The sequence below is a fragment of the Nomascus leucogenys genome, chromosome 2 (genome assembly GCF_006542625.1).
Source record: "Nomascus leucogenys isolate Asia chromosome 2, Asia_NLE_v1, whole genome shotgun sequence".
Classification (NCBI taxonomy): domain Eukaryota; kingdom Metazoa; phylum Chordata; class Mammalia; order Primates; family Hylobatidae; genus Nomascus; species Nomascus leucogenys.
Window position 1 is genome coordinate 2,646,657 of NC_044382.1, and position 24,805 is coordinate 2,671,461.

The 24,805-nt window shown below is 50.7% G+C and overlaps 1 protein-coding gene across 1 annotated transcript in view; it reads left to right on the forward strand.

Moving 5' to 3' along the window:
* The window catches only part of LOC105739319, a 61,049-nt gene that overhangs the window by 15,078 nt on the left and 21,166 nt on the right, over positions 1–24,805 (forward strand). Inside the window, exon 2 of the mRNA XM_030824848.1 lies at positions 24,171–24,263. Coding sequence (XP_030680708.1) covers positions 24,218–24,263 — 46 coding nt within the window. The 5' untranslated portion in view covers positions 24,171–24,217. The remainder of the gene's footprint in view (positions 1–24,170; positions 24,264–24,805) is intronic.

A 24,805-nucleotide genomic window follows, 5' to 3' on the forward strand; every position in this document is an offset into this window, starting at 1 on the left:
CTTTCATTCAACGTAATGGTTTTGAGGTCATCCATGTTGTAGCATGTGTCAATATATCATTTCTTTTTTTGTTGTTGTTGAGACAGAGTCTGGCTCTGTTGCCCAGGCTGGAGTGCAGTGGCGCAATCTCAGCTCACTGCAAGCTCTGCCTTCCAGGTTCACACCATTCTCCTGCCTCAGCCTCCCGAGTAGCTGGGACTACAGGTGCCCACCACCACACCCAGCTAATGTTTTTTGTATTTTTGGTAGAGACAGGGTTTCACCATGTTAGCCAGGATGGTCTCAATCTCCTGACCTTGTGATCCACCCGTCTCGGCCTCCCAAAGTGCTGGGATTACAGGCGTGAGCCACTGCACCAGGCCCTTTTATTTCTTAATAGTATTCTATTGTATAGATAGACTGCATTTCACTTGTCTGTTTACCAGTGGATTAACATTTGGTTCTTTCCACTTTTTGGCTGTATGAATAATGCTGCTGTGAACATCCCTGTGCAAGTCCCTGTGGACATATAATTTCATTTCTCTTTATTACCTAGGATGGAATGGCTGGATAATATGGTAAATTTGTGATTAACCTTTTAAAAAGCCACCAGACTGTTATTTCACATTCCCATCAGCAATGTTGAGGTATAATTTACCTACCACAACCTCACCAATACTTCCCTCAAAACTTGGTTCAGATAGTAAATATTTTAGAATTTGAAAATTCAGATTGAAAATTCTGATAGTAAATATTTTAGAATTTGCAGACCACTGTGGTCTCTGTAGCAGCTACTCAATTCTGCCATGATAGTGTAAAAGCAGGCATAGACCATACATTATAAATAAATGGGAGGGCTGTATTGCAATAAAACTTTATTATACAGAAACAGGTGGTTCTGTAATTTACCAACCTCTTACCTAATTATAGCCATTCTAGTGGTAGCTCATTATGGCTTTAATTTGCATTTATCTAATGACTAATGATGTCAAGCATCTACTCGTGTGCTCGTTAACAATTTGTATATCTTCCTTGGTGAAATGTTTGTTCAAATATTTTACCCATATTTGAATTGAATTGTTTGTGTACTTATCATTGAGTTATGAGAGGCCTTTATATATTCTAGATACAAGTCCTTGATCAGGTATATGATTTGCAAATATTTTTTCCAGTCTGTGATTTTTCTTTTTATTTTCTAAATGATGTCTTCTTAAGAGCAAAAATTTTTTACATGTTTATGCAGTTTATCAGATTTTTCTTTATGCATTAGGCTTTTGGTGTTCTATCTAAGGACTCTGTCTAATCTGTCATGGGTGAGCAGTAACTATCTGGGGCTGGTGGCGTGGTGGTAAAAAGAGTTTACCAAGATAGTTGAAGGTAAAGAAAGGCAGATGTATTAGAGAAAGTAGGAAAATACATTGCAAGGAGGCAACAGGCAAGCTTGCAAGAGAGGAGCTAACTACAAGGAGACAAAGGCTTGCTGGGGATTTTATAGGGTGGTGCTTGTGCTGTGTGCTGAAGGGGGCTTTGTGCAGTATTGATAACACCAAGGTTCCAGTGAGCTAACCTGCAATTTTCTATCAGCTGAGGGTCTGGTGATAGGTGCAGGAAGATTGTGAGTTATTTGCCCAAGAGGGCTACGTGTCCTGCACCATGAAGAAAGGCAAACTTACAGCTTATCTGCCTTCTCTTTTTGCTTTCCCTTAGTCCCACCAGCCTGACTCCTTTTCCCTAATTAAGACTCCACATTTTCCTGCTGACAGCAATAATGACAAATCTTTGTCATGTGGGTGCAGTTCTCATCTTCCAACTGCTTCCTGCTGACCAGGGGCATAGAGTTGGCCCTACCTAGGATTATTGGCCTGTTAGGAGGTTATATGGGCCTAAACCCCGGAGTTGGGACTTGAATTGGGCAGGGTGACTGTGGGACTATGGGAGAACAGCATTTAGCAGCCTAAAATTTTGTCCTGCTGTGTTTAAAGGAGAGTTAATGGAGTACTCTTAATGGCTGATACCGTTGCTGCAGTAACATTTTGGTTTGAAATTGTTGTATTCTAGAAGACACAAAATGAGGTATTGCATTAACAATGAATGGTACAAATGAACTCCTATGAGCATTATTACAGGTGGGAGAAGTGGGGTCTGACAGATAAAGATTTCTAAATGTTAATGGGATAAGGGAAAATTGAGGAAAATATGTAGATGTATTAGTGAGGATGAGGAGTTGCCTAGTCTTGACCCCTATTCCTATATATTCCATCCCAGTTGCTGAATTGTTAATAGGCATAAAGTCATCATCATCAATCTTGCAGGCATTAACTTTGTTGTTTCCCTGCAATAGAGAAAGCCTGTGGGGGTCCACAGTGAGCTGATCAGAGTCGTCATATGGCCCCTGTTCCTGGTGTACCTGATTATAGCTGAGGGCGGAATTGCAATGCACTTGTGTTAAAGCCCCTAGGAAAGGGCCGGACCCCTTGGAGTTTCTAATGCAGAGGTTTGCCTTATAGGCCATCTCTGGTGCCTTCCTGATCCACTTTGTCATGGTGGATGACTGCCATGAGGGATCCATTGGCCTAGGTCCCCCTCTTAAACCTGCGTTTTTGGTGTGTGTGTAAGTGGTGTAGTTGCATCCAGAATATTGGGCTTGTATGTTACCAATTTCTTCTATAGATAGTGCGAGAGCTAGGAAGGAGTGTAGTGTCATCCTCAAGTGCCTGCCTGTGTGGGCATATTCGGCAGTCAGTATTGTGTGTTATGTTAGCAACTTGAGATATTACTGGGCAGAGTGGGTGCTTGGGTGCAGCCATTGAGGCAATAGCTATGATAGAGTAAAAACAGAATCATATTTAAGGAAAATGACAATATATGGTAAACTTAGGAAGACAGGAAAGAAGAGGGGCTGTAAAGAATATGAGAAAAACAGTTAAACAAATACTAGTACTTCAGCACATTGAAGTTGCGGTGTAGGGGTAAATGACATTACTAGGACAAATATAAAGAAGTTTCATCTGGATGATAGTTTTGGAGGTTCCTCTGCAAATAGCAATTGTGTACTATCTCCCTTATAAAAGCATTAATATCAAGAGGGTGAAGCTACTAAATAGGCAGTTGGATAATTACTGAGAGCCTGTAGTAGAATTGAATACAAAGAGTTAGTTTTAAGAATAAGATTTAAGCCGGGCGCGGTGGCTCACGCTTGTAATCCCAGCACTTTGGGAGGCCGAGGCGGGCGGATCACGAGGTCAGGAGATCGAGACCACGGTGAAACCCCGTCTCTACTAAAAACAATACAAAAAATTAGCCGGGCGTGGTGGCGGGCGCCTGTAGTCCCAGCTACTCGGAGAGGCTGAGGCAGGAGAATGGCATGAACCCGGGAGGTGGAGCTTGCAGTGAGCCGAGATTGCGCCACTGCACTCCAGCCTGGGCGATAGAGCGAGACTCCGTCTCAAAAAAAAAAAAAAAAAAACACTTTGAAGACAAAAAGAAATCTTTTTTTTTGTAGCCTTCCTGATATTTACAGTAATACTATTAACTGTTTATTGACAGCAAAAACGAGATATTTGCAATGTGATGTAATTAGGTTTTTTTTTTTTTTTTTTTTTAGACCAAGTTTTGCTCTTGTTGCCCGGGCCAAAGTGCAGTGGCAGAATCTCAGCTCACTGCAACCTCTGCCTCCCGAGTTCAAGCGGTTCTCCTGCCTTAGCCTCCCTAAGGAGCTGGGACTACAGGCGCCTGCCACCATGCCTGGCTAATTTTTGTATTTTTAGTAGAGACAGGTTTTTGCCATATTCGGCAGGCTGGTCTCCAACTCCTGACTTCAGATGATGTGCCTATCTTGGCCCCCCAAAGTGCTGGAATTATAGGCATCAGCCACCACACCCAGCCGAAATTAGATGTTTCTTATTGTATGTAAAAAGGAATTACCTTCCAAAAGAAAGTTCATGTATTATGCTCATTTGCAAAATATAATAACTATGCAAATGATTTTTAAATATAGTCAATAACAAAGATTGTTCTGTATATGGTAGTGTTTAATACCTTTTTTTTGTTTTTTTTCCTGAGATGGAATCTCACCTGTTGCCCAGGCTGGAGTGTAGTAGCATGATCTTGGTTCACTGCCATCTCCTTCTCCTGGGTTCAAGCAATTTTTCTGCCTCAGCCTCCCAGGTAGCTGGGACTACAGGCATGTGTCACCACACCCAGCTAATTTTTTATTTTTAGTAGAGACGGAGTTTCACCATGTTGGCCAGGCTGGTCTTGAACTCCTGACCTCAGGTGATCCTCCTATCTTGGCCTCCCAAAGTGCTAGAATTACAGGCACCCGCCCGGCCAATACATTTTTTAAAATTTTGTATATTGATTTCAGGCCTTTTATTTTCTTAAAAGCAGCAGCTATTTAGCCTAATTCTGAGCAGTGTTTTGTTCCCTGGGCCAGTAGGATTTTATGCATGCTTTTTGTGATCCGTGTTGAAAATCTGCATCGCCAACATTGCAGCTCAAATGTAAGCTTGTTATTCAAATAAATATTTAATTTTTAAACTTGCTTCTGTACTGTATGGCTGGGTGCAATGGCTCATGCCTGTAATCCCAGCATTTTGGGAGGCTGAGGCGGGTGGATCACCTGAGGTTAGGAGTTTGAGACCAGCCTGGCCAACATGGTGAAACCTCGTCTCTACTAAAAATACAAAAATTAGTCGGGCATGGTGGTGGGCACCTGTAATCCCAGCTACTCAGGAGGCTGAGGCAGAAGAATCGCTTAAACCCGGGTGGCAGAGGTTGCAGTGAGCTGCGATCATGCCATTGCACTCCAGCGTGGGCGACAGAGTGAGACTCCATCTCAAAAAAAATTGCTCCTGTATTACCAGATGCCCCTTTTAGTATTATTTTAGAAGCATTGGGAGGGTTTCGGCTAAAGTGCAATTTACCAGAAAACATTAGATTTTAGCTTTATAAAACTGTTAAATCTTTCATGGGACCTATATTTTCTTGAATTAAATTTTGCAGTTCTAGGCCAGGCACAGTGGCTCATGCCTGTAATCCCAGTACTTTGGGAGGCCGAGGCAGGTGGATCATGTGAGGTCAGGAGTTCAAGACCAGACTGGCCAACATGGTGAAACTCCGTCTCTACTAAAAGTAGAGTATAAGTAGTGTATAAGCCCCGGGTCCTAGGCTCTGGGTATAAGCCTTGCGTCCTGGGCTCTGAGTACAAGCCCCATGTCCTAGGCTCTGGGTATAAGCCCGGGTCATAGGCTCACCCCGGGACCCCCCAGCACAGGTCCAGTGGCTTCCCGTTATTAGAGGTGAATGTGATCCTGGGCATCATTTCTTTGGGGGAAAATTGGATTCTTTGGGCCTCCAGTTCCTCTCTGCTGCTGGCTCTCCTAGGCTGCCAGTCCCACATCCCACTTCCCCTGTGTAGAAGAGGGAAGGGCACCCCCTCCACACTCCCCTCATGAGGCTGAAAGTGGCCAAATTCTCCCATAGAAAAAGTTTGCTGCTGCTGTGAATAAACATAGAAATTGATCATCCCAGACTTAAAGAAAGTTACATTTGTGTCAATGGAGTTTTCTTGGGAAACCTCCCAGAGAACAGTAGGGAGCTGAAACTTACGAGCTAGAGCTCTGGGCCTGAGAGTGAGAGGCGTGCCCCTCACCCCTCCCTCAGCCCTCCGCAGTGCCTCAGCTACCTGGTGTCTGTTGACCAACGCCTCTGCCTCCCTGCTCCGTAACTCTTGTTTTTCCACAACTGGTTACATTTCTTCTTGGCCAGGCCTCCAAGACCCCCACCCTCTGCACTGCCCTGGATGCTGACGAAGGCTCTCCTTCCCCCTCGCTAACCAGCTCCTCCCCTCCTCCCACCTTTGGCCATGCAGAGGCCGAGCTACACTTTGTGCCTCTGCCTCTGAGAAATGGCTGGGGGTGCGCTGCGGAGGAGCCTGAAACTGGGGTAGGGATAGGGGGTTGGGGAGAGGGCGTTGTTCTCAGATTCCTCTGGGTCGCAACCCCAGCAACCCCAGCAGTACCAGATCTTGCATCCCCACCTGGTTTCCTTGCCCGCTGTGCAGTGGAAAGGGCGCAACCCAGGGACTAGGTGGAAAGGGCGCACCTGGTTGAAAGGAGTGGCTGTGCTTGCAGAGGTGCGCCGACCCAGGATACTGGTGGCCTTTCCAGCACCCGCCTGTTTGGCAGCTACCGCCCCACGCTCCTATCCCTGCCCAGTGGCGCCCCGCTGCTACCGCGTCCTGTTCTTACCTCTGCCAGCCCGCGCCCCGCTCCCCTCCGCGTCCTGCTCCTGCCCGTGTTCTGTACCTGCCCGCGCCCCGCTCCTATCCGTGCCCCGCTCCTAGCTAAGCCCGGCCCGTGCCCGCTCCCATCCGCCGCCTTGCGCTGCCCCTTCCGGCTACTCCCCAGCAGCCGGCACCCGCCTGGCCCGACAGTGATCACAGCAGGGCGCGCAGCCGCTGAGTGCTCTGGAGTCCCTGCCCGGAGGTGCCACGCCCACGTCGGCCTCACCCGGGCAGGCATGGGGCGGTCGGGCTTAGCGTCGCACCCCGCCGGCCAGAGCCACCGTCTCTCCAGATGCGGCCCCAGCGCCCACTGGGGATGGCAAAGACGACATCCGGTGCTGCCGCGGCTGCTCACAAAAGTAAGTCTTGCTGGCTGCAGGCGCCCGCACCGGCCAGTGCAAAGGTGGCCCAGAGTGCCAAGCGGCGGAGCGGAGGCTTTGAGAAGCACCTTTCTGCTTGCGCTGGGCAGCGGGCTGCGTGTGACCGGTCACCTGGCCTCGGCTGGGAGCGCGCTGGCGGCCGGCGGCGGGCAGGTCTCTGATAGGAGCAGGCGCCTGCGGGCAGCGGGGCCGGTACCCAGAACCTAGCGCAGTGGGAGTTCCCAGTGTGGTTGTCCCAAGCGCCAAACCCAGCGTCCTGAAGCAAACAGGACAGCCCTTTCGGGGCAGGTGTGGGCGAAGGGGCGGGGAGCCCAGGAAGCCGCGACTGGCATGGGTCTGCTGTTTTTGAAGGATATGGTGCAGTCCTGGTTTCCTTTTTTAAAATTTTATTTTATTATGCTTTAAGTTCTGGGGTACATGTGCAGAATGTGCAGGTTCGTTAATAGGTACACGTGGGCCATGGTGGTTTGCTGCACCCATCAACCCGTTATCAACATTAGATATTTCTCCTAATGATATCCCTCCGCCCAGCCCCCACAGGCCCCAGTGTGTGATGTTCCCCTCCCTGTGCCCATGTATTCTCATTGTTCAACTCCCACTTATGAGTGAGAACATGCGGTGTTTGGTTTTCTGTTCCTGTGTTAGTTTGCTGAGAATGATGTTTTCCAGCTCTATCCATGTCCCTGCAAAGGACATGAACTCATCCTTTTTTATGGCTGCATAGTATTCCATGGTGTATATGTGCCACATTTTCTTTATCCAGTCTATCATTGATGGACATTTGGGTTGGTTCCAAGTCTTTGCTATTGTGGAACAGTGCCACAATAAACATATGTGTGCTTGTGTCTTTATAGTAGAATGATTGATAATCCTTTGGGTATATACCCAGTAATGGGATTGCTGGGTCAAATTGTATTTCTGTTTCTACATCCTTGAGGATGTGGAGAAATAGGAACGCTTTTACACGGTTGGTAGGAGTGTAAATTAGTTCAACCATTGTGGAAGACAGTGTGGCGATTCCTGGTTTCCTTTTTGAGCTCTACCTTTCTCATTCCTCCTCCAGCTCTGCGGCTTTGGCTGGCAGAGGAGTGCAGAAGCTGTCTTTGGCAAGGTTGCTTTGCTCTCCTGCGTTTTTGCCACCCTGGTCTTTAAAAATCTAAAAGCCTGTGGTTTCTGGGGTGGCTCCCTTGGAGGGGCTGCAGCGGGCTGAGACCCAGCCTGCAGCCTGGGAGTTCTGTGTCGCTGTCTGGGAGGGCACCTGAAGATGCGGCTTTGGGGCCATGGGAGGTCAGGGACAACACTTATGGGTGCAAGTTTTGGGGCTGGGTGTCAGGGCCAGGGGTGCTGCTGTACTGAGGATGGGGTGCAGGGTGTGGGGCTGAGTGTTGGAGGCAGAGTTGCTGCAGTGCAGAGGACAGAGGTGGTGCAGGGCGGGGCTCCTGGGCATCAAAAGGCAGGGGTGACAGAGCAGGAGCACCATCATCTCAGACAAACACCTCAGACAAACACCGCCACTTTAAGTTCCAGCTTCCTTTCTAGCCCCATGCATTTCAAGGAAATCACTTAACTTCTAACTACAAGCAGCAGCCAGAAAGAGCAGGCAGTAAACAAAGATAAGACAGCTCCAGCACAGAAGGAGGTGCGGGGAGGGGGGAAAGTCTCTCACGTAACTGCCAAACTTCACCCTCATACAGTGGGCCCCAGTAAACCAGTGGGCCTTAATAATCACAGTCCTTTCCCTTCAGATGCACTGAGATAGGGAAACTAAAAGCAGACTGGGGGAGGGGGGGTATGCCTGCAGGTGAAGCAAGATGTATGGGAATGGACACACAACTCTCCCTCCCAGATAAGCACAACAAAGAGACATAGGAGCAGTGCAAGCCTCTGATAAACTCTCCCACCCTGAATCCTTAAAAACGTTTAGCATGTAAAGGAGTGCAGCTTCTGACTTAACTTGGACAGAAGTCCCTTCCAGGTTTGAAATAAACCTGTTGACTGTTGAGCCACCCTTCGTGTTTCTCTCCTCTTTAATTCTTACAACCCCTCCTTCTGAGATGGAGATGTTTATAGCTGGGGAAACTAAGGCTCAGAGAAAGTCGACTAAGGGAAGGCAAGAAAGGGAGGCAGAGCCCCCTGCAGGCCCTCCTCACCTGAGGAACTGAGAGAAGCCAGGGCCAGGGCCTGCCTTGCAACCCACTCTGCCTCCACCTCCCCTTGTGGGACTTCAGCGGGTGGCCCCATTTCCCTTGTGCGGGCGAGGAGCTCCTTTTTGCTGCCTGATGTTTTGGATCCTGAGCCCACACCCAGGCAGGGCTGTCTCCTCTCCCTGTAGTTGCTGAGGCCATCAGGCCCCAGGCTTCACGTCTGTTCTCTATTGGGTGACCCTCTGGTCAGGTCCCTGGGTGTGCACGTGGAGGAAGGTGTGCATCGTGTGCATGTGTGTCCACCCATGTGAACACAGGTGTATGCATGTGTGCACGTATGCAAGTGTACAGGGGTGCACCCACTTGAGGCTCCCCAGACCTTTTCCCAAGGAGAAGACCATATCTCCCCCTGGTGTCAGGTGTCCACTCAAGCCCTCCAAGTGTGGGGATGGGGAGAAGGGAAAAGTGCCTGGGATGCCAGGCAGGAGTGCAGGCTCAGATGGGCCCTGAGGTGGTCACAGAGCTGAGCCAGGCATCTAGTCTGTGCAGCAGCCAAGATGTGGCCAGAGAGGTTCCTGGGAGGTGGGGGCGGGTTGCTATTCAGGCCCACCCCCTTCCCTCTTCATTCTCCTAGGGGACAGTCACAGGAGCTTGTTTGTTGCCAAAAGTCCCTCCTCAGCCTCTCCCTACCTACAATGTCCCTTCCCTGGGCACAGGCCTAAGTGTGAAGACTGTGTAGCTGCTAGCAACAGAAACGGGGCTTGTATGCACCCAAGGGAGCCAACTCCAGCTCTGTAAAGCCTGGTGGGGGTAGGTGGCAGGCAGCAGAGGGTCCAGTGGTTTAGGTTACCTCTCGTGGGCTGGCTGCCCACACCACCTACCCCTCAGCAGGCCGGCTCTGGACATAGCAGTTGGCCAAGTCCGAACCAGCCCGTCTTGGCAACTCCTCCTCCTGCCTGCCAGGGTGACTTCACTTTTTCAGATCTGCAGTGATGTGCAGATCACTGATTCAGCCCCGAGCTCAGCCAGGACGCAGGAGAAAGAGGAGGGGCTGGCCCCAGGGCACCCCACGCCCAGCTTCCTGGGCCCTCCCACCCCATGGCCCCATGGGCTTCCCTTCCTGCATCTCTCTGTGGCTGGGTGCAGGCCAGACCTCAAGAGGCAGCTGGGGGATGTGGAAAGAACAGGGACTTTCCCCACAGAAGCCCAGAACCCACCTCCTACCTCACCCCAGGACCCCCCTGCACAGGTCCATGGCTTCCCCTTGTTAGAGGTGAATATGAGGCTGGGCATCATTTCTTTGGGGGAAAATTGGATTCTCTGGGGCTCCATGCTGGCTTTCCTAGTCCCACACCCCGCGCTTTCCTGTGTAGAGGAGGGAAGGGCCCCCAGTCCACACTCCCGCCATGAGGCGGAAAGTAGCCAAATTGTCCTGTAGAAGATGTTTACTGCTTCTTTGAATAAATGTAGAAATTGATCCTCCCAGTCTTAAAGAAAGTTACATTTGTCTCACTGGAGTTGGTTTCTCGGGAAACCTCCCAGAGAACAGTAGGGAGTTGAAACTTACCAGCTCGGGGCCTGACATTGAGAGGCCTGCCCCTCACCCCTCTGGACTGCCTCAGCCACCTGGTGCCTGTTGACCAACGCCTCTGCCTCCCGCCTCCCTAATTCTTGTTTTTCCAAACCTGGTTACATTTTTCCCAGGCCAGGCCTCCAGGACCCCCACCCTCTGCACTGCCCTGGATGCTGACAAAGGCTCTCCTGCCCCCTTCCCTGCCCATATCTTCCCTTCCTCTCGCCTCTAGCCCCACAGAGGCTGAGCTCCACCGAGCCTCTGCCTCAGGAGAAATGGCTGGGGATGCGCTCTGGTAGGGGGAGCCTGGAGCTGGGATAGGGATGGGCGGTTGGCGGGGAGGGTGGTGTTCTCAGAGTCCTCTGGGTTGCAACCCCAGCAGTCCCAGATCTTGCATCCTGCACAGCTTCCCTGCTATCTTTGTGCAGCAAAAAAGGCAAAGCACAGGGACTGCAGGCAGGTGCACCTGGTGAAAGGAGGGGCTGTGCATGCAAAGGTGAGCGGACCCAGGTTACTGGTGGCCTTCCTAGCACCACGCCCTGCTCCCGCCCGCGCTCTGCTCCTACCTCTGCCGGCGGGCTTTGCTCCTACCCGTGCCCCGCTCCTGTGGCGACCCGCTCCTATTCCTGCCAGGGCCCACGCCCCGCTCCTACCCCTGCCTGGCCCGCTCCCCGCTCCTGCCCCTGCCCCTGCCCCTGCCTGGCCCGCGCCCGGCTCCTGCTCCTGCTCCTCCTCCTGCACAGCCCACGCCCCGCTCCTACCCCTGCCTGGCCCCCGCCCCGCTCCTGCCCTTTCACAGCCCGCGCTCCTCTCCTACATATGCCGCCTGCGTGCTGCCCCTGCCCGCTCCTCTCGCGCACAGCGCTCGCCTGGCGGGCAGAGACCAGAGCAGGGCGTACAGCAGCTCAGATTGCCCAGGAGTCCCTGCCCAGAGGTGCCATGCCCACAGTGTCTCTCGGGTCCACCAAGCCCTGGGCAGGCATGGGGCGACCGGGCTGAGCGCGGCACCCCGCCCCGGAGAGCCGCCGGCCAGAACCACCGTCCTTTCTGGAGTGACACCGGTGCACAGGAGCGAAGGCGACATCCGGTGCTGCTGCCGCTGCTCGGCAAAGGTAAAAGTCCCGCCGGCTGAGGGTGCCCGCATCGGCCAGCGCGAAGGTGGCCCCGTGCACACAGTGCCCTGAGAAGCACTTTTCTCCTTGTGATGGGCAGCGGGCTGAGCGTCGCAGGCCACCCGGCCTCAGCTTGGAGAGCATTGGCATGGCAGGTCTGCAGGAGCAGGCGCCGGCCTGGCAGCGGGGTTGGTGCCCAGAACCCAGCCACAGCCGGAGGTCCCAGTGTGGCTGCCCCTCCTGCCAAAGCCTCCTCCCGAAGTAAACAGGACAGCCCTTTCTGAGCAAGCATGAGCAGAGGGCCGGGGAGCCCAGAAGTCGCCACTGTCCTGGGCCTGCTGTTTCTGCAGCAGATGGCCCAGTCCTGAGTTCCCTTCTGCGCCCTACCTCCCTCATTCCTCCTCCAGCTCTGCTGCTGGAGTGGAGCGGTCTCTTAGGCAAGGCTGCTTTGCTCTCCTGCATTTTTGCCACTCTGGTCTTTAAACATCTAAAAGCCTGTCGTTTCTGGGTGGAGCCCTTGGTAAGGCTGCCGCGGGCCTCAACCCACCGGGCAGCCTGGGAGTTACGTGCTGCTGCGGACAGAGCACCGGAAGATGCGGCCTTCAGGGCCATGGGAGGCTCAGGGCCAACACTTTACGGGTGCAGGTTTTGGGACTGGGTGTCAGAGGACAGGGATGTTGCTGTGCTGAGGACAGTGGTGGGGCAGGGCGGGTGGCTGGGCGTCAAAAGGCGTGGATGGTGCTGTGCTGAGGACGGGGTTCAGGGTGGTGGGCCTGGGAGTCAGGGCAGGGGTGCTGCTGTGCTGAGGACAGCGGGTGCAGGGCCGGGGGCTCGGTTTCAGGGGTCAGGGTGGGGGAATGGGTGTTGGGGCAGGGGTGCTGCTTTGCTGAGAACAGGGTGCAGGGTAGGGGGCTTGGTTTCATGAGACAGGGGTGCTGCTGTGCTGAGGACGGGGTGAAGGTTGACGGGCTGAGGGTCCAGGGACAGGGGTACCACTGCGCTAAGGACAGGGAGTGCCGTGTGGGGCCTGGGTGCCAGGGTTTGGGGTGCAGATACAGTGAGGTCAGGATGCACTGGGGAGACTGCCACAGGGACCTCAGGAGCTGTCACATGGCAGGGAGAGGCCATAGTCAACACCCTGTGTCATGATTTCTTCTCCACATGTGTGTGGCCAGGCGTGGGGGACTAGATAGTGGCTGCCAAACAGGGAGTGCACCCCGGCGGTGGCTGTAGGGGACCACGGCAGTGGGGCCATCTCTCCCTGCATGTCTGCACCTGGGCCTGCCAGGGCTGTCTTCCATGCTCCGTGGGGTGGGGGTCTTCGGCCCCTGGGAGGCTGCCGGTCAGTGTGACTCGGAGAGGTTGTGGTCAGGGGTCCCCTGGGGGCTGTGATGCAGTAACAGCACCCTTTGGGGCTGGGAGGGGTGAGAAGGTTCTAGGCCTCCCAGAGCTCACCTGGCTCCTCCATCAGAAATGCAGCCAGGCTTGGAGTTGAGGAGGTGATGCTGTGCTCCCTGAGGCAGGCTCCACTTTCCCCAGGGGACCTTGGAGGATAGGCCCTCTCCTGACCCAGGCTCAAGGACACTTGGCAGCTCCTATGGTCCTGCCCTTTCTCCAGCCTTGGTCTCCCTCCCAGAGCTCTAGGGTGAGGCCCAGGCCTGTGAATGGCTCTGAGATTATCCCTGGGCCTCCATGGAGCTCTGGCCTCACAGCTGTGTAATTGTGAGGGCCTCAGGGACCCCTCTCCCCTCTGCCCCTGAGCCCGAAGGCCATGAGGCCTGTGGATGGATACCTGAGCTGTCCCCTCTGACACCCCGGGCAAGGTAGGGGTTGGGCAAGAGCAGGCAGTGAGGTGTCCTTATTCCTGAAGCTCCATTCTGCTTGGTTCCTGTCCCCTAGAGAGCCTGGGGCAGGGAGATGGTGCAGGCAGGACCTTGAGGATGGCAGTTCAGGCTCACCTGGGTCTTGGAGGGACTGGCGTTTAGCTCTGAGGAAACATCTCTGTTGGCTTTTGCCTCATGGATGGCTCCACAAATTACAGCAGCCCAGTCACCACCACAGGTTCTCTGTGCACCTGGACAGGTGTGCACCCACCTGGTGCAGGCTTTCCTCCTTGATACCAGTGATACCAGAGGAGCTGGGGCCAGCTCAGGGGAGATGTCTGCAGCCCTGCAGGCCCAGGTCCTGGGGCACCAGAGCCGCTTCCCAGATTTGGGTGCTGGCAGTGGTGCTTCTGGTCATGGCCCTGGGCTCCTCCGTGCCCTGGGCTGCTGATGTCTGTGTCCTACAGAGCCCAGAGTTCCAGGGAAGCACCGGGGGGGCGGTGTGGCCCTGGGCAGGAGGCAGGGGAGGCAGGACAGGGGCCATCCCAGTCGCTTCCAGGTCTCTCCTGTGTCTCCATGACTAGAAAATTCTCACCCTTGTGTTCCTGAAAGAGAAAAAATGTAGTTGCCTAGAATTTAAGTCATGACCTGGGGGATGCTGGGGGAGGTGTGCACTCCGGGTGCCAGGACCCGAGGGTGGGGAGCTGGGGGTGCAGCATGGGCCGGGGTGGGCGAGGGAGGGGAGCTGGGGGTACAGCATGAGCTGGGGTGGGCGAGGGTGGGGAGGGCTCCCTGGGTTTCTTCCTCACACTTTAGTTGCCACTGAAGCCGGCACAGACCTGGCCGATGGGGCTGGTCCTGGGTGGGCCAGTGGTTTCGTTCCAGTCTTTTCCCGCTCCTGCTCCTCCACCATGGCCTGTAGGGTGTCTGCTGCACCCCGGGAAGCCCCAGCTCCCTTCCAGCCTCACACTGAGCGGAGGTGGGGCTCTGGGCCGGGCCCTCCTCACCTGCGGAAACGGGGCTCACAGGCGCTTGGTGACGTGGGCACGTTGCTCTTCCATGGTGAGAGGTCAGCCTTGGCTGTGGGAGCCAGCACCGGTGGGCAGCCCCCAGGTCGTCTCTGCAGGAGACTCCTCTGGCAGGTCACATACAGGACACCCCGCAGAGCTTTGAAAAGTCGTGACCCAGGAAGGGCTCGAATCTTCTTTGCTCGCCCAGCCTCCAGACCATCAGTACCTGTGAGGGCAGGTGACACTATTTGGGGACAGGAACACTCCCAGTCTCGGGAGCTAACGCCGTCCACTCGTGTCCTGCTTATGGCGCACAGCCTGGCATGTCCTCCAGGCTCTGGGACTGGTGGCCGCACCTCCAGCCCATGTACCCGGCCGTGTGCACAGGAGAGCACAGAGCCTCGAGGAGCCTGAGGCTTGAGGAGGTTTGAGGCCTGGGAAGGGCTGTTGTCACTTTGCCTGTGTTCCATGGTATCCGGTCACACAGCCCTTCTCACCTCAAGGGAGGCTTGGAGTACAGAGGACACGGGGCTGGGGTGCTCAGTTATGCACCTGCACACGCTCCTGCACACGGCCCTTCTGCCCTTGTCCTGGCTGCACAGCAGGAGCTGGTGGTGGGCCCAGCAGCTGGGGGGCAGGGAGGGGAAATTGGGGTGGCAAATAATTACGGTTTACTTTTTTTTTTTTTTTTGAGACGGAGTCTCGCTCTGTCGCCCAGGCTGGAGTGCAGTGGCGCAATCTCGGCTCACTGCAAGCTCCACCTCCTGGGTTCACGCCATTCTCCTGCCTCAGCCTCCTGAGTAGCTGGGACTACAGGCACCCGCTACCATGCTCGGCTGTTTTTTTGTGTGTGTGTGTATTTTTAGTAGAGACGGGGTTTCACCGTGGTCTCGATCTCCTGACCTCGTGATCCACCTGCCTCGGCCTCCCAAACTGCTGGGATTACAGGCGTGAGCCACCGCGCCCGGCCCAAAGTTATCCATTTTTAAGTGGGAGGTTTGTGGCATTCAGCGCCGTCACAGCCTTGCACAGGCATCGCCTCTGTGTAGTTCCAAGACGTTTCCATGGCCCCAAAAGGAAACCCCATACGTATTAAACAGTTGCTCCCTGCTCCCCCCTCCCCCGGCCCCTGGGTTCTGTCTCTGTGGCCTCGCCTCTTCTGGACATTTCACCTGGACCTTTGTCTGGCTTCTGTCACTCAGCATAAGGTCTTCTGGGCTCCGCCACACTGTGGCGTGCGTCAGGCCCCATTTCTGAGAGGGGTGAATAGTGTTCCATCACCCGTTCATTGGGGACAGACATGTGGGTACCTTCCACCCTTTGGCGATTATGAAAAGTGCTGTCAGGGACATTCCCATTACAAATATCTGAGTCTCTGCTCTCAGTTCTCTTGGGTACGTACCTAGGCCCCAGGTGTGACATTGCTGGGTAATTCTTTTGTTTTTTGAGGAGCTGCCATGCTGTTTTCCACAGTGGATGAGTCATGTTCCATTCCCAACAGCAGTGCACAGGGGTCTATCCCATCCTCCCCACCCTGTGTTATTCTCTAGTGCGTGTCTAACTGGCCATCCTGTGGGTGCACGGTGTCATCTCACTGTGGCTCTGGCTTGCCTTTCCCTGGCGACAGTGCTGCCGGGCATCTTTTCCTGGGCTTGCTGGCCAGTTGCCTCTCATTGGAATGGCATCTCTTTGAGCCCTCTGCCCGTTGTCTGCATTTGGAAAACCTAACAGCCTGTCCCATTTTTAGTGCCCTGAGTTGAAGCATTTCTCTGCCGAAACCATCAAGCAGCTTCATCCAGAGGCATCTTCATCAGTGTCTGAGCCCCCCCGTCCCTTTTGAGGAGGGCGTGGGATCATCTGATTTCTCTCATGGGCACTGAGTCACCACCATCCTCGGGAACCCTGGGAACATTCCCAGAAGACCACCTTCCCCCAAACCTCAGCTGTGCCCGGACCCCCTCCCCACCCATGGCAGAGGGCTGCATGTCGTTGTAGGGGTGTCAGGAGACTTGGGTCCCGGTCAGAGTTCCACCATGAGTGTGAGATGCGAGTGCTGGGCCTCCGTTTCCCCGCACAGAATGGGGAGAGGGATGTCCGTGTTCTCCAGTGGGTGGCTCAGGCCGGGTGTTGGAGGAAGAGCCTCGAGGGAGAGAGGGCTGTGCCTGTGTGGGCAGGGATGGTGGCACCTCCGAGGCCAGGGCTGACTCCCATCTCTGCTCCTCCTCCCACTGCTCCTCCAGGCCACCCCTCCTGTCTGGGGGCCCAGGAGGAGAGGTGTCTGCAGAGGCTCTGCGCCCCACACTGGGTCTCCTGCTCCACATGTTGGGAAGAAGGAATTTAAGTCTAGAACTGAGACTGCACTGCCATGATGGTGACTGTTGTCCTCATTGGACACCAGGGAGGTAGCTGTCCTTGGCATTCATTGAGTGCCTGGTGTATGCACTAGGCTGTTCATGCATCTGCAGAGCCCAGGGTTTTCTTGATGGTTTGGCAGAGAGATGCTTAAACTCAGGGCACTAGGAATAGGACAGGCTGTCTGGTTTTCCAGATGGAAGCACTGGCTTGTAGATGAGTGCAGCTGGGCTGTGGAGCCATGAGCTGAAGCAGCTGTTCCCAGAGTGAGGCTCCTGTGGACCATCCTGTCACTCTAGCCTGCTCCAGACCTCTCCACACTTGCTCAATGAAGGGCATCAGGCCATGGCAGATGGGCGACCCGATGCCTCGTTCTGCCCCTTCCTTTTATGTTTAGACACAGCCAGTGTCCAGCATACATGTTCCAATAGAGGTCACGAGATGGACAGAACAGAGTCTGTGGCAGTAAGGTACCAACGTGTAAACAGCACCTGCAGCCATGCCAGGCAGGGGTTGAGTCATACGCCCCCAAACAAGGAATAAACTGTTCCGACTGCCGCAGGGTTTCTTTTTCTCTAGCAGCTACGTAAGCACTATTAACAGTTGTAGCGCACCACCAGACACTGAGTAACTGGCCCCCAGGCCCTGTTCCACCAGCCATAGCTAGAGCTCCAATTGGACGGGAGACCGATTTCAGTAACTCTCTCCCGGGAAGAGACCACCCGCCATGAGCTGGCTGTGGCCGGTTTACAGAGGCTGTGCACTTGTGTGCCTTTGTGTCCTGAAAAGATGTTTTGAGGTATAGGGCCTAATTGTAATACATTTAAATATTACGTCTCCACCCCATAGTGAACATGGGTCATATGTTACATGCATGTTTGTTTGGTATGCATGCATCAGGACCATCCTCATGAATATTCACTGCTCCTCCTGTAACCTGTCGAAGGTTTCTATTCAGCCAGTCTGTCCAGCGTAAAGCTCCTGCAGCAACTCCCCCTCCTTCCATGTGCCAGGCTCTGGCCTTGGCAGGAGGCACGCTTCCCAGCCTGCAGGATGGCCACCTTGCGGTCTATAAACTTTCATAAGAAATCAAGTCTCTGGTTGTGCCAGAAGCTCCTTGGTTTAATTAGGTCTTATACCAGGCCTCAGCGACATGATGTACCCAGGTAACAAACCCGCACATGAAGCCCCTGAACCTAAAACGAAGTGAAGAAAAAAAGTCTCCTCTTGTTTTCTGAATGTATGAATGTTGTGATTTTTTTTAAGTTAACAGAGTGAATGAAATGCTTCCTTTGTAGAGCAGCATTTCAGGTCTACATTAGCTTTCATTACCCTGTTACTCCATAACTCTCTGGTTAATTTCCCTGAATGTGTGTGTTTACTTGTCAGTCAACTCACAGTGGCTGAAGCAGCAGGAAAACACACACGTGTCTTACCCTTGACCTGGGTCATACAGCGGCAGGTCTTTTATCTCATGTTTGAGAGGTATCTCTGTGCTGGAGATTTTCAAACAGGAATTTGCATGTGGCTTTTTAAACATGTTTGCAATTTCTCTGCTATTCTCCTCTTGAGAGGTGGGCGTCTATGCCTCTTCTCATGAGGCCAGGCACTAGTGCTCACTTGTCACTGACAGTGATGTGGAGGGGACGCTGGGAAACTTCCCAAGCTACATTTGAAAAGGCCACGAGCCTCTTTCTGGTTTACTCCAGTCACTCACCTGTGGCACCCTTGGCCACTAAGTCAAGGCTCCGAATATCCTGAGACTGCCCCACTGCTTGGAAGCCCCGGACACCAGAGAGTCTCCTGTAGGTCCTCCAGCCAAGCCCGATGACCCCGGCAGACCCGGGAGTGATGTACCCTCTGGATGATCCCAACCCCTTGCTGTGGATTCAGCCCCAGCCAGTGAGCCTTCTCTGCAGGCCCCAGATATCAACACATAGCAAGAAGATATCTTTTCTGTGTCTTGCGTGAATTCCTATCCCCGTGAAGCATCAACAAAAGAAAATGGTTGTTTTATACCAGCATTTTGGGGTATATATATATTTTTAATAAACTCACAATAAATGCACCAGGAATAACACACTTGTAGCACATTCACGAGATACAGAAGAAGACACACTGAAATCTGGGTTTCCTCCTTTCCCTCTTCTGCAGCCTGCCAGCTCCTGCCTCTGGAAGAAATGGCTGTTTAGTTTTTGTACATTTTTCCAGATTTATTAATTGAACAATCATATAGCGCTGACACCATGACAAAGCTTTCTAAGGGCGTTGCCTACCTACCAATGTGAAAGACCCATTTAGTTTTCATTCCCTGTAAACACTCAGGTGGCAGCAGGAAGGAAAGCTGTTTGCTCTTTTTAACTCTTCCCTATAAATGAGCTGCTTTTTTAAAAGTTGCTTTTGAATGCTGTTCCTCCAGTGAGATTTTTTTTTTTTAATGTATTCTCTATTTTTTAAAACAATTTCTTCCCCAGTTTGCATTGGAGATGTGAATCTGTTTTCCAGTTTTTTCTTAAGTCTCACCACTGTCTCTTTCTCTGTCTCATGCATACATATATATATGCATATACATGTATATGTATGTATGTATGTATATATGCAAGTATATGTATATTATGTGCAAACACACACACATTTTTCTGTTCAGTTGTTAACAATTACAGTTCTCCATTTAGACAGGTAATATTACTTATTCCTTCCCAAATCCTGTCTTGTCACCTTCTCAATTAGGTAATCCCTGAAAAAATGGCAATTCTGTATTAATGCAGTTTTTATACCTCATCAATGCCCATTTGATTTGATAGTTCTTAAAGCTTGTGATGAATCTGCGGTGATGGAAATTTTCACTGAACCATTTCATATCTTAATGGCTATCCACTTTGTTTTAAACATGGTAACTCTTTCGTTTTTATTCTCTAATTTTCAGTTGTTGTGTCTTTTGGGGGCCTTGTCCATTGCCTTCCAAGTGCTAATTCTCATGACGAGATAAGAATGGGTGTGACTGGGTGTTGATTGATGAGCCGAACACATTTAATCTGGAGTTTGAGGTTATCAGAACTCCCCATTTAGAAAATCATCCTTTATGTTTTAGAAAATCATCATTGTATGTTGAACATACAATGCTTCTTTCTTCTTCATCTCCGAGTGAATAGCCAGTCTTTCGTGTGTATATTCACAGAGAGATCTCTCAAGAACTCAAAGAGATTCAGAAATTAGTAAGTCTGCAACTTAGTTACATACAGAGAAAAACAGTAGATAATATAGATAGGTGGTAAGATATTTTATACAATTACTATGAGTTATATTCTTAGAGACCGACTTTTAAAAATTGAATTTAGGCTGGGCCCAGTGGCTCCCTCCTGTAATCCCAGCATTTTGGGAAGCCGAGGTGAGTGGATCACCTGAGGTCAGGAGTTCAAGACCAGCTTGGCCAACACGGTGAAACCCCATCTCTACTAAACATACAAAAATTAGCCGGGTGTGGTGGTGCATGCCTGTAGTTCCAGCTACTCAGGAGGCTGAGGCAGGAGGATCACTTGAATCCGGGGGGCGGAGGTTGCAGTGAGCCAAGATTGCACCACTGGATTCCAGCCTGGGTGACAGAGTGAGACTCTGGTTTCAAAAAAAAAAAAAAATTGAATTTATGCTAAGGCATTTTAAACTTTCATCTGGAATAAATTTAAAATTGTTGAATATGGAAATTGCTGATGACTCAGGAATAGTAAGATGGATGGGGATAGTATTTCCAATCAAGGAAGGAACCTCATTTTATTCTGAATGTGTTAGTTTTGACCCTCTTCACCCTGAAATTTTCACTATCAAATATATTTGGAAGGCGGGTCTTCTTTCCTCATTTAACATTTATTTCATACACAGGGAATAGTAGTGTGGGTGTGGGATTCAGATTTTGAAATGAAGCGTGGACTCTGAGTGGCCCCTTGTCCTTGTGAAAGTGCACTGGTCTAGATAGTGGCAGTTGGACCCCAGAGTGTGGCACGTGTTCCTGTGTTCATTTGAACATTCTCTGATGACCTATCGCTGAGGTCATGTGATGATGCATATCCTGTCTTCCACCCCAGCTGCCACTGTGTTTCAACTGCCGCGGGCTGTGTTTCTGTGTTTCAACTGCCGTGGGCTGTGTTTCTGTGTTTCAACTGCCGCGGGCTGTGTTTCTGTGTTTCAACTGCCGCGGGCTGTGTTTCTGTGTTTCAACTGCCGCGGGCTGTGTTTCTGTGTTTCAACTGCCGCTGTGTTGGAACTGCCAGCTAGACTACTCACCAAAATGGGAGGCAGCCTCTGCTGCTGTGGTGAACGTGAAGGTAGGTTCATTTCCATCTTCTCACTGCAGTTTCTTCAGATGGGCCACTTGTACTTAAATGTTTTCCTGATTTATTTATTTTTCCCCCACCTCCAGTTTGTCTACAGATTTACAAATTGGTTTTAGAGTTTTATGACTCAATTTGTATTTTTGATTCTGCGATCAAGCTTTCTGCCTTAAATATTTTCTTCTGTTTAGAAAAATGTACTGTTTCCAAGGTCAATTTTACACACATTTCCATAGAATAGACCCAGAAGAAATGCAATAGCATTTCCTTAGTCATATCGGGAGATCTTGATACCGATTACAGTGTGAGATGTTCCGTGAAAGGCAGATGACAGGCCAAAGTCTTCTAAATTGAGATGTGAAAATCTTAAATCAAATGTTGAAACAGCTGGAATCCAGAGATTTTTAGAAAATAAACTGAGATCGTCTGGTGGGAAACACAGTAGCCTAGTTAAGAGGTTTTGAGGGATTGTTTTAAATTAAAGACATTTTTAAAACATAAGCACAATCAAGTGGATATACAAAGTTACAAAATAGAAAAAATTATTAGAGGTTATAAAAGGTTTATGAAAATCTTACTTTGTAGTCAAAACTGACTGGGGTAGATTTATTGATAAGGTCTTATTAAAATTAGCTACAATATTAAAAATACAGTAATACGAAACTAAAATTTTGGTTTAAAAATAAGCTTTTGTTAAGATAGATAATTTGTTCTCAATGAAATTATAAGAAGTAATAATTTTTTCTTCTGAAATCTGTTTTTTTTTTTGTTAAACTTCTCAGATTTATACCTCAGAGGTTCGAATTTTTCTGTCTTTTTACACCTAAGTTACGGGTCCCACATCATTGCTTTCTGTTTCTTTTCCCCTGGAAAAGGTGCATCTTTATACTTGGCTTGGATGATAACTCTCTCCTTTAAATTTTCATCCGCCCCCACCCAGGTTCTAATTCTGCTGCTGTAATACTAAAATGCTTATTTTAAAGGTCTGAAATACTAATGTTTGTCTCAGATGTAAAATGATTTTGTACTCTTGGCCTTTTGCTATGTCTTAATTGTTTCAGGTGATCAGGAAGCCTCCCCTGCTGTTAGAGCCAGGTATCCCCCTGCTCAAGTTACTAGCAGTTCTGTTTATACTTCTCTATAATACAGTATTCACTCATGACTGAACACACGCTGTGTCTTACTAAATTTGAGTACCCTTCTCATGAGGTGTGACTTCCAAGTTACTCAATAGGCTTCATTTAAACACTGCCCATTCTCGGGCAGGCCTTAGTTCAGCCTGCTCAGATAGTTGCTCAGATGAGTAGTCAGTGAGACAGTGGGGGTCACAGATTTAATTCATTCAGTCACTTAAGCACCAGCCCTGATGGCCACATTTTCAGTTAACTGCTCATGCAGGGTTGGTCAGTTGAAGGGAGGTTGATTCTTGGCACAGCCATCAGGTGGCAGTTGGCTTAGAATGTTCTGAGTTCTGAGCCATCTTGGGGACCTAGTAGACCGTTGGTCCCTTGGGGTGGTCACTGGTCATGAGGGTGCTCACCACCAGGCAGCTGGCAGTGTGAAGCTGCTGGGGAACGATGGCCAGACATTTGAATTTGTTCAGGAGGCTTTGTTTGCAGGCAAGTGCCATATTTTAGGTGAAGAATGACAATCTAGAGACAGAAGTTTTGCTTTGTTTGAATGATTTGAGCTCTTCTCTGGACCTAGCCACCTCCAGGCATCCACCTCCCTGTAGAGACTTTGGGGCAGGAGGATTGAGAAAGGGAGTGAAAAGAGCTCCTGGTCAGGGTTCAGGCCATGATTTAGAGGTCTCAGGGGTTCAGGGATATCTGTCCCCAGAAAACCATCCACATTCTTGTCCCAGATCCATCACTTCTGAGTGCTGTGACTCTGGGCAGGTCACTTCAAATCCCTCATTTCACTTCCCTGAGCTGTCAACTCTGGGTGGCAGCCCCTGCCCTGCTTATCCCTCCAGGCTGATGTGGGCATCACAGGAAAGCACAGAAACGATCTTGAGCTCTAAAGCGTCAGGCCCGTGTGAAGGAGAAAGAAAATTTCACCCTCTACTGCCCTGGAGCCCCCCAAGTGCCGTCTCTGTATTAACCACTGCCAAGGTCCCGGCTTATTCCTTCAGACATGTAATGACTGAACACTTGATGGCACTCAGGAAGCACCTGTTTTCTTCAGAATTGACCTGTTTAATACTTTTAGCCTTAGAATGTAACATAGGCCATTATGAACATTTCCACACTCAGAAGAGGGAACTGAGGCACAGAAGGGTCTATAGACCTTCTCAGTTCATGTAGCTTCCAAATAAGGACTTGAGCCCAGACCTTTGTGCACCAGTTCCCCGTGCTCTTGGTCACTCCCATCTGCCACCCTTCTACCTTGTCTCATCTCAGTACAGGGATTTGCCTACACAGTGCAAATTCTTCCTAACACCCAACTCAGATTCAGGAGGCTTATCTCTGCAGATGGTGACAGTGGACAGTGGATCAAACATTGAACCCAGTGGTCCCCAGCCTTTTTGACAACAGGGACCAGTTTCATGGAACATAATTTTTCAAAGGATGTGGGTGGGGTGGAAGGATGCTTTCAGGATGATTCTTGCACATTTATTGTGCACTTTAATATTATATTGTAATAATTAATGAAGTAATTCTGCAACTCACCATAATGTGGAATCAATGGGAGCCTTGAGCTTGTTTTCCTGCAACTAGACAGTCCCATCTGGGGGTGATGGGAGACAGTGACCCACCATCAGGCATTAGATTCTCATAAAGCTCATGCAGCCTATATCCCTGGCCTGTGCAGCTCACAGTAGGGTTTGCGCTTCTATGAGAATCTAATGCCATGGCTAATCTGACAGGAGGTGGAACTCAGGCGGTGATGGGAGTGATGGGGAGTGGCTGTAAATACAGATGAAGCTTTGCTCCCAGCCAGCTGCTCACCCCCTGCTGTGCAGCCCGGTTCCGAACAGGCCACACACTATCGATGGCCCAGGGGTTGGGGACCCCTGATTTAACCCATTTCCCATTTGGAAAAGAAAAGTGCAGCTTGCTGGCAGCACAGTGTTCTCGGGGAACCCAGGAAATGGGTTGAACTGTGAATAAACGATTCCTCATTTCTCTATGGTCTTCTGCAGCAAGATGTCAACAGCTGTCTTTATTTTCTTACATTTCCCAGAGAATTACTTGGATCAACTGGAATTCACGCACAGATTCCGATCAGATATGTGCTCTGATCCTAGTTTGCCTCCTGAAGGACAGCGACGTAGAGGTACTGTGGAAATTCAGTTACTCACCCTTGCAGGCATAAGGATTCCACATTCTTCAGTGTCCCACACTTCAGACCACTCTGACATTGCTACACTGTATCTTCTTTATTTCACGTGTGCAAATTGACTAGTGTAGCACTAGTCAGTCATTAGTCTGACTGTATTTCCACTTCAAGTTTGGTTCACTTTTAATAGTAAAGAACACCTCCATGCAAGGTTTAGATATTTAGCTGATTGTTAGACATCGGCTAAAATGGAACTCTTCCTGAGATAATGTTGCTGCATTTTCAAACAAATGGAGATCACGTGAAACCTGTAAATTAACATAAAAATGGAAATAGTACAGAAAGTTCCCATATACCCTCCCCCTTCAGTATCTTTTTTGTGATCACATCTTACATGAATGTGGTGCATTTGTTATAGTGGCTGAAGCAATAGTGATATCTTTTTCTTAATGAACGTTTAGAGTTTGCAGTAAGGCTCACCCGGTGTTGTTCAGCCTACGGATTTTGACAAACTCATAATTTCATTCATCACCCAGACA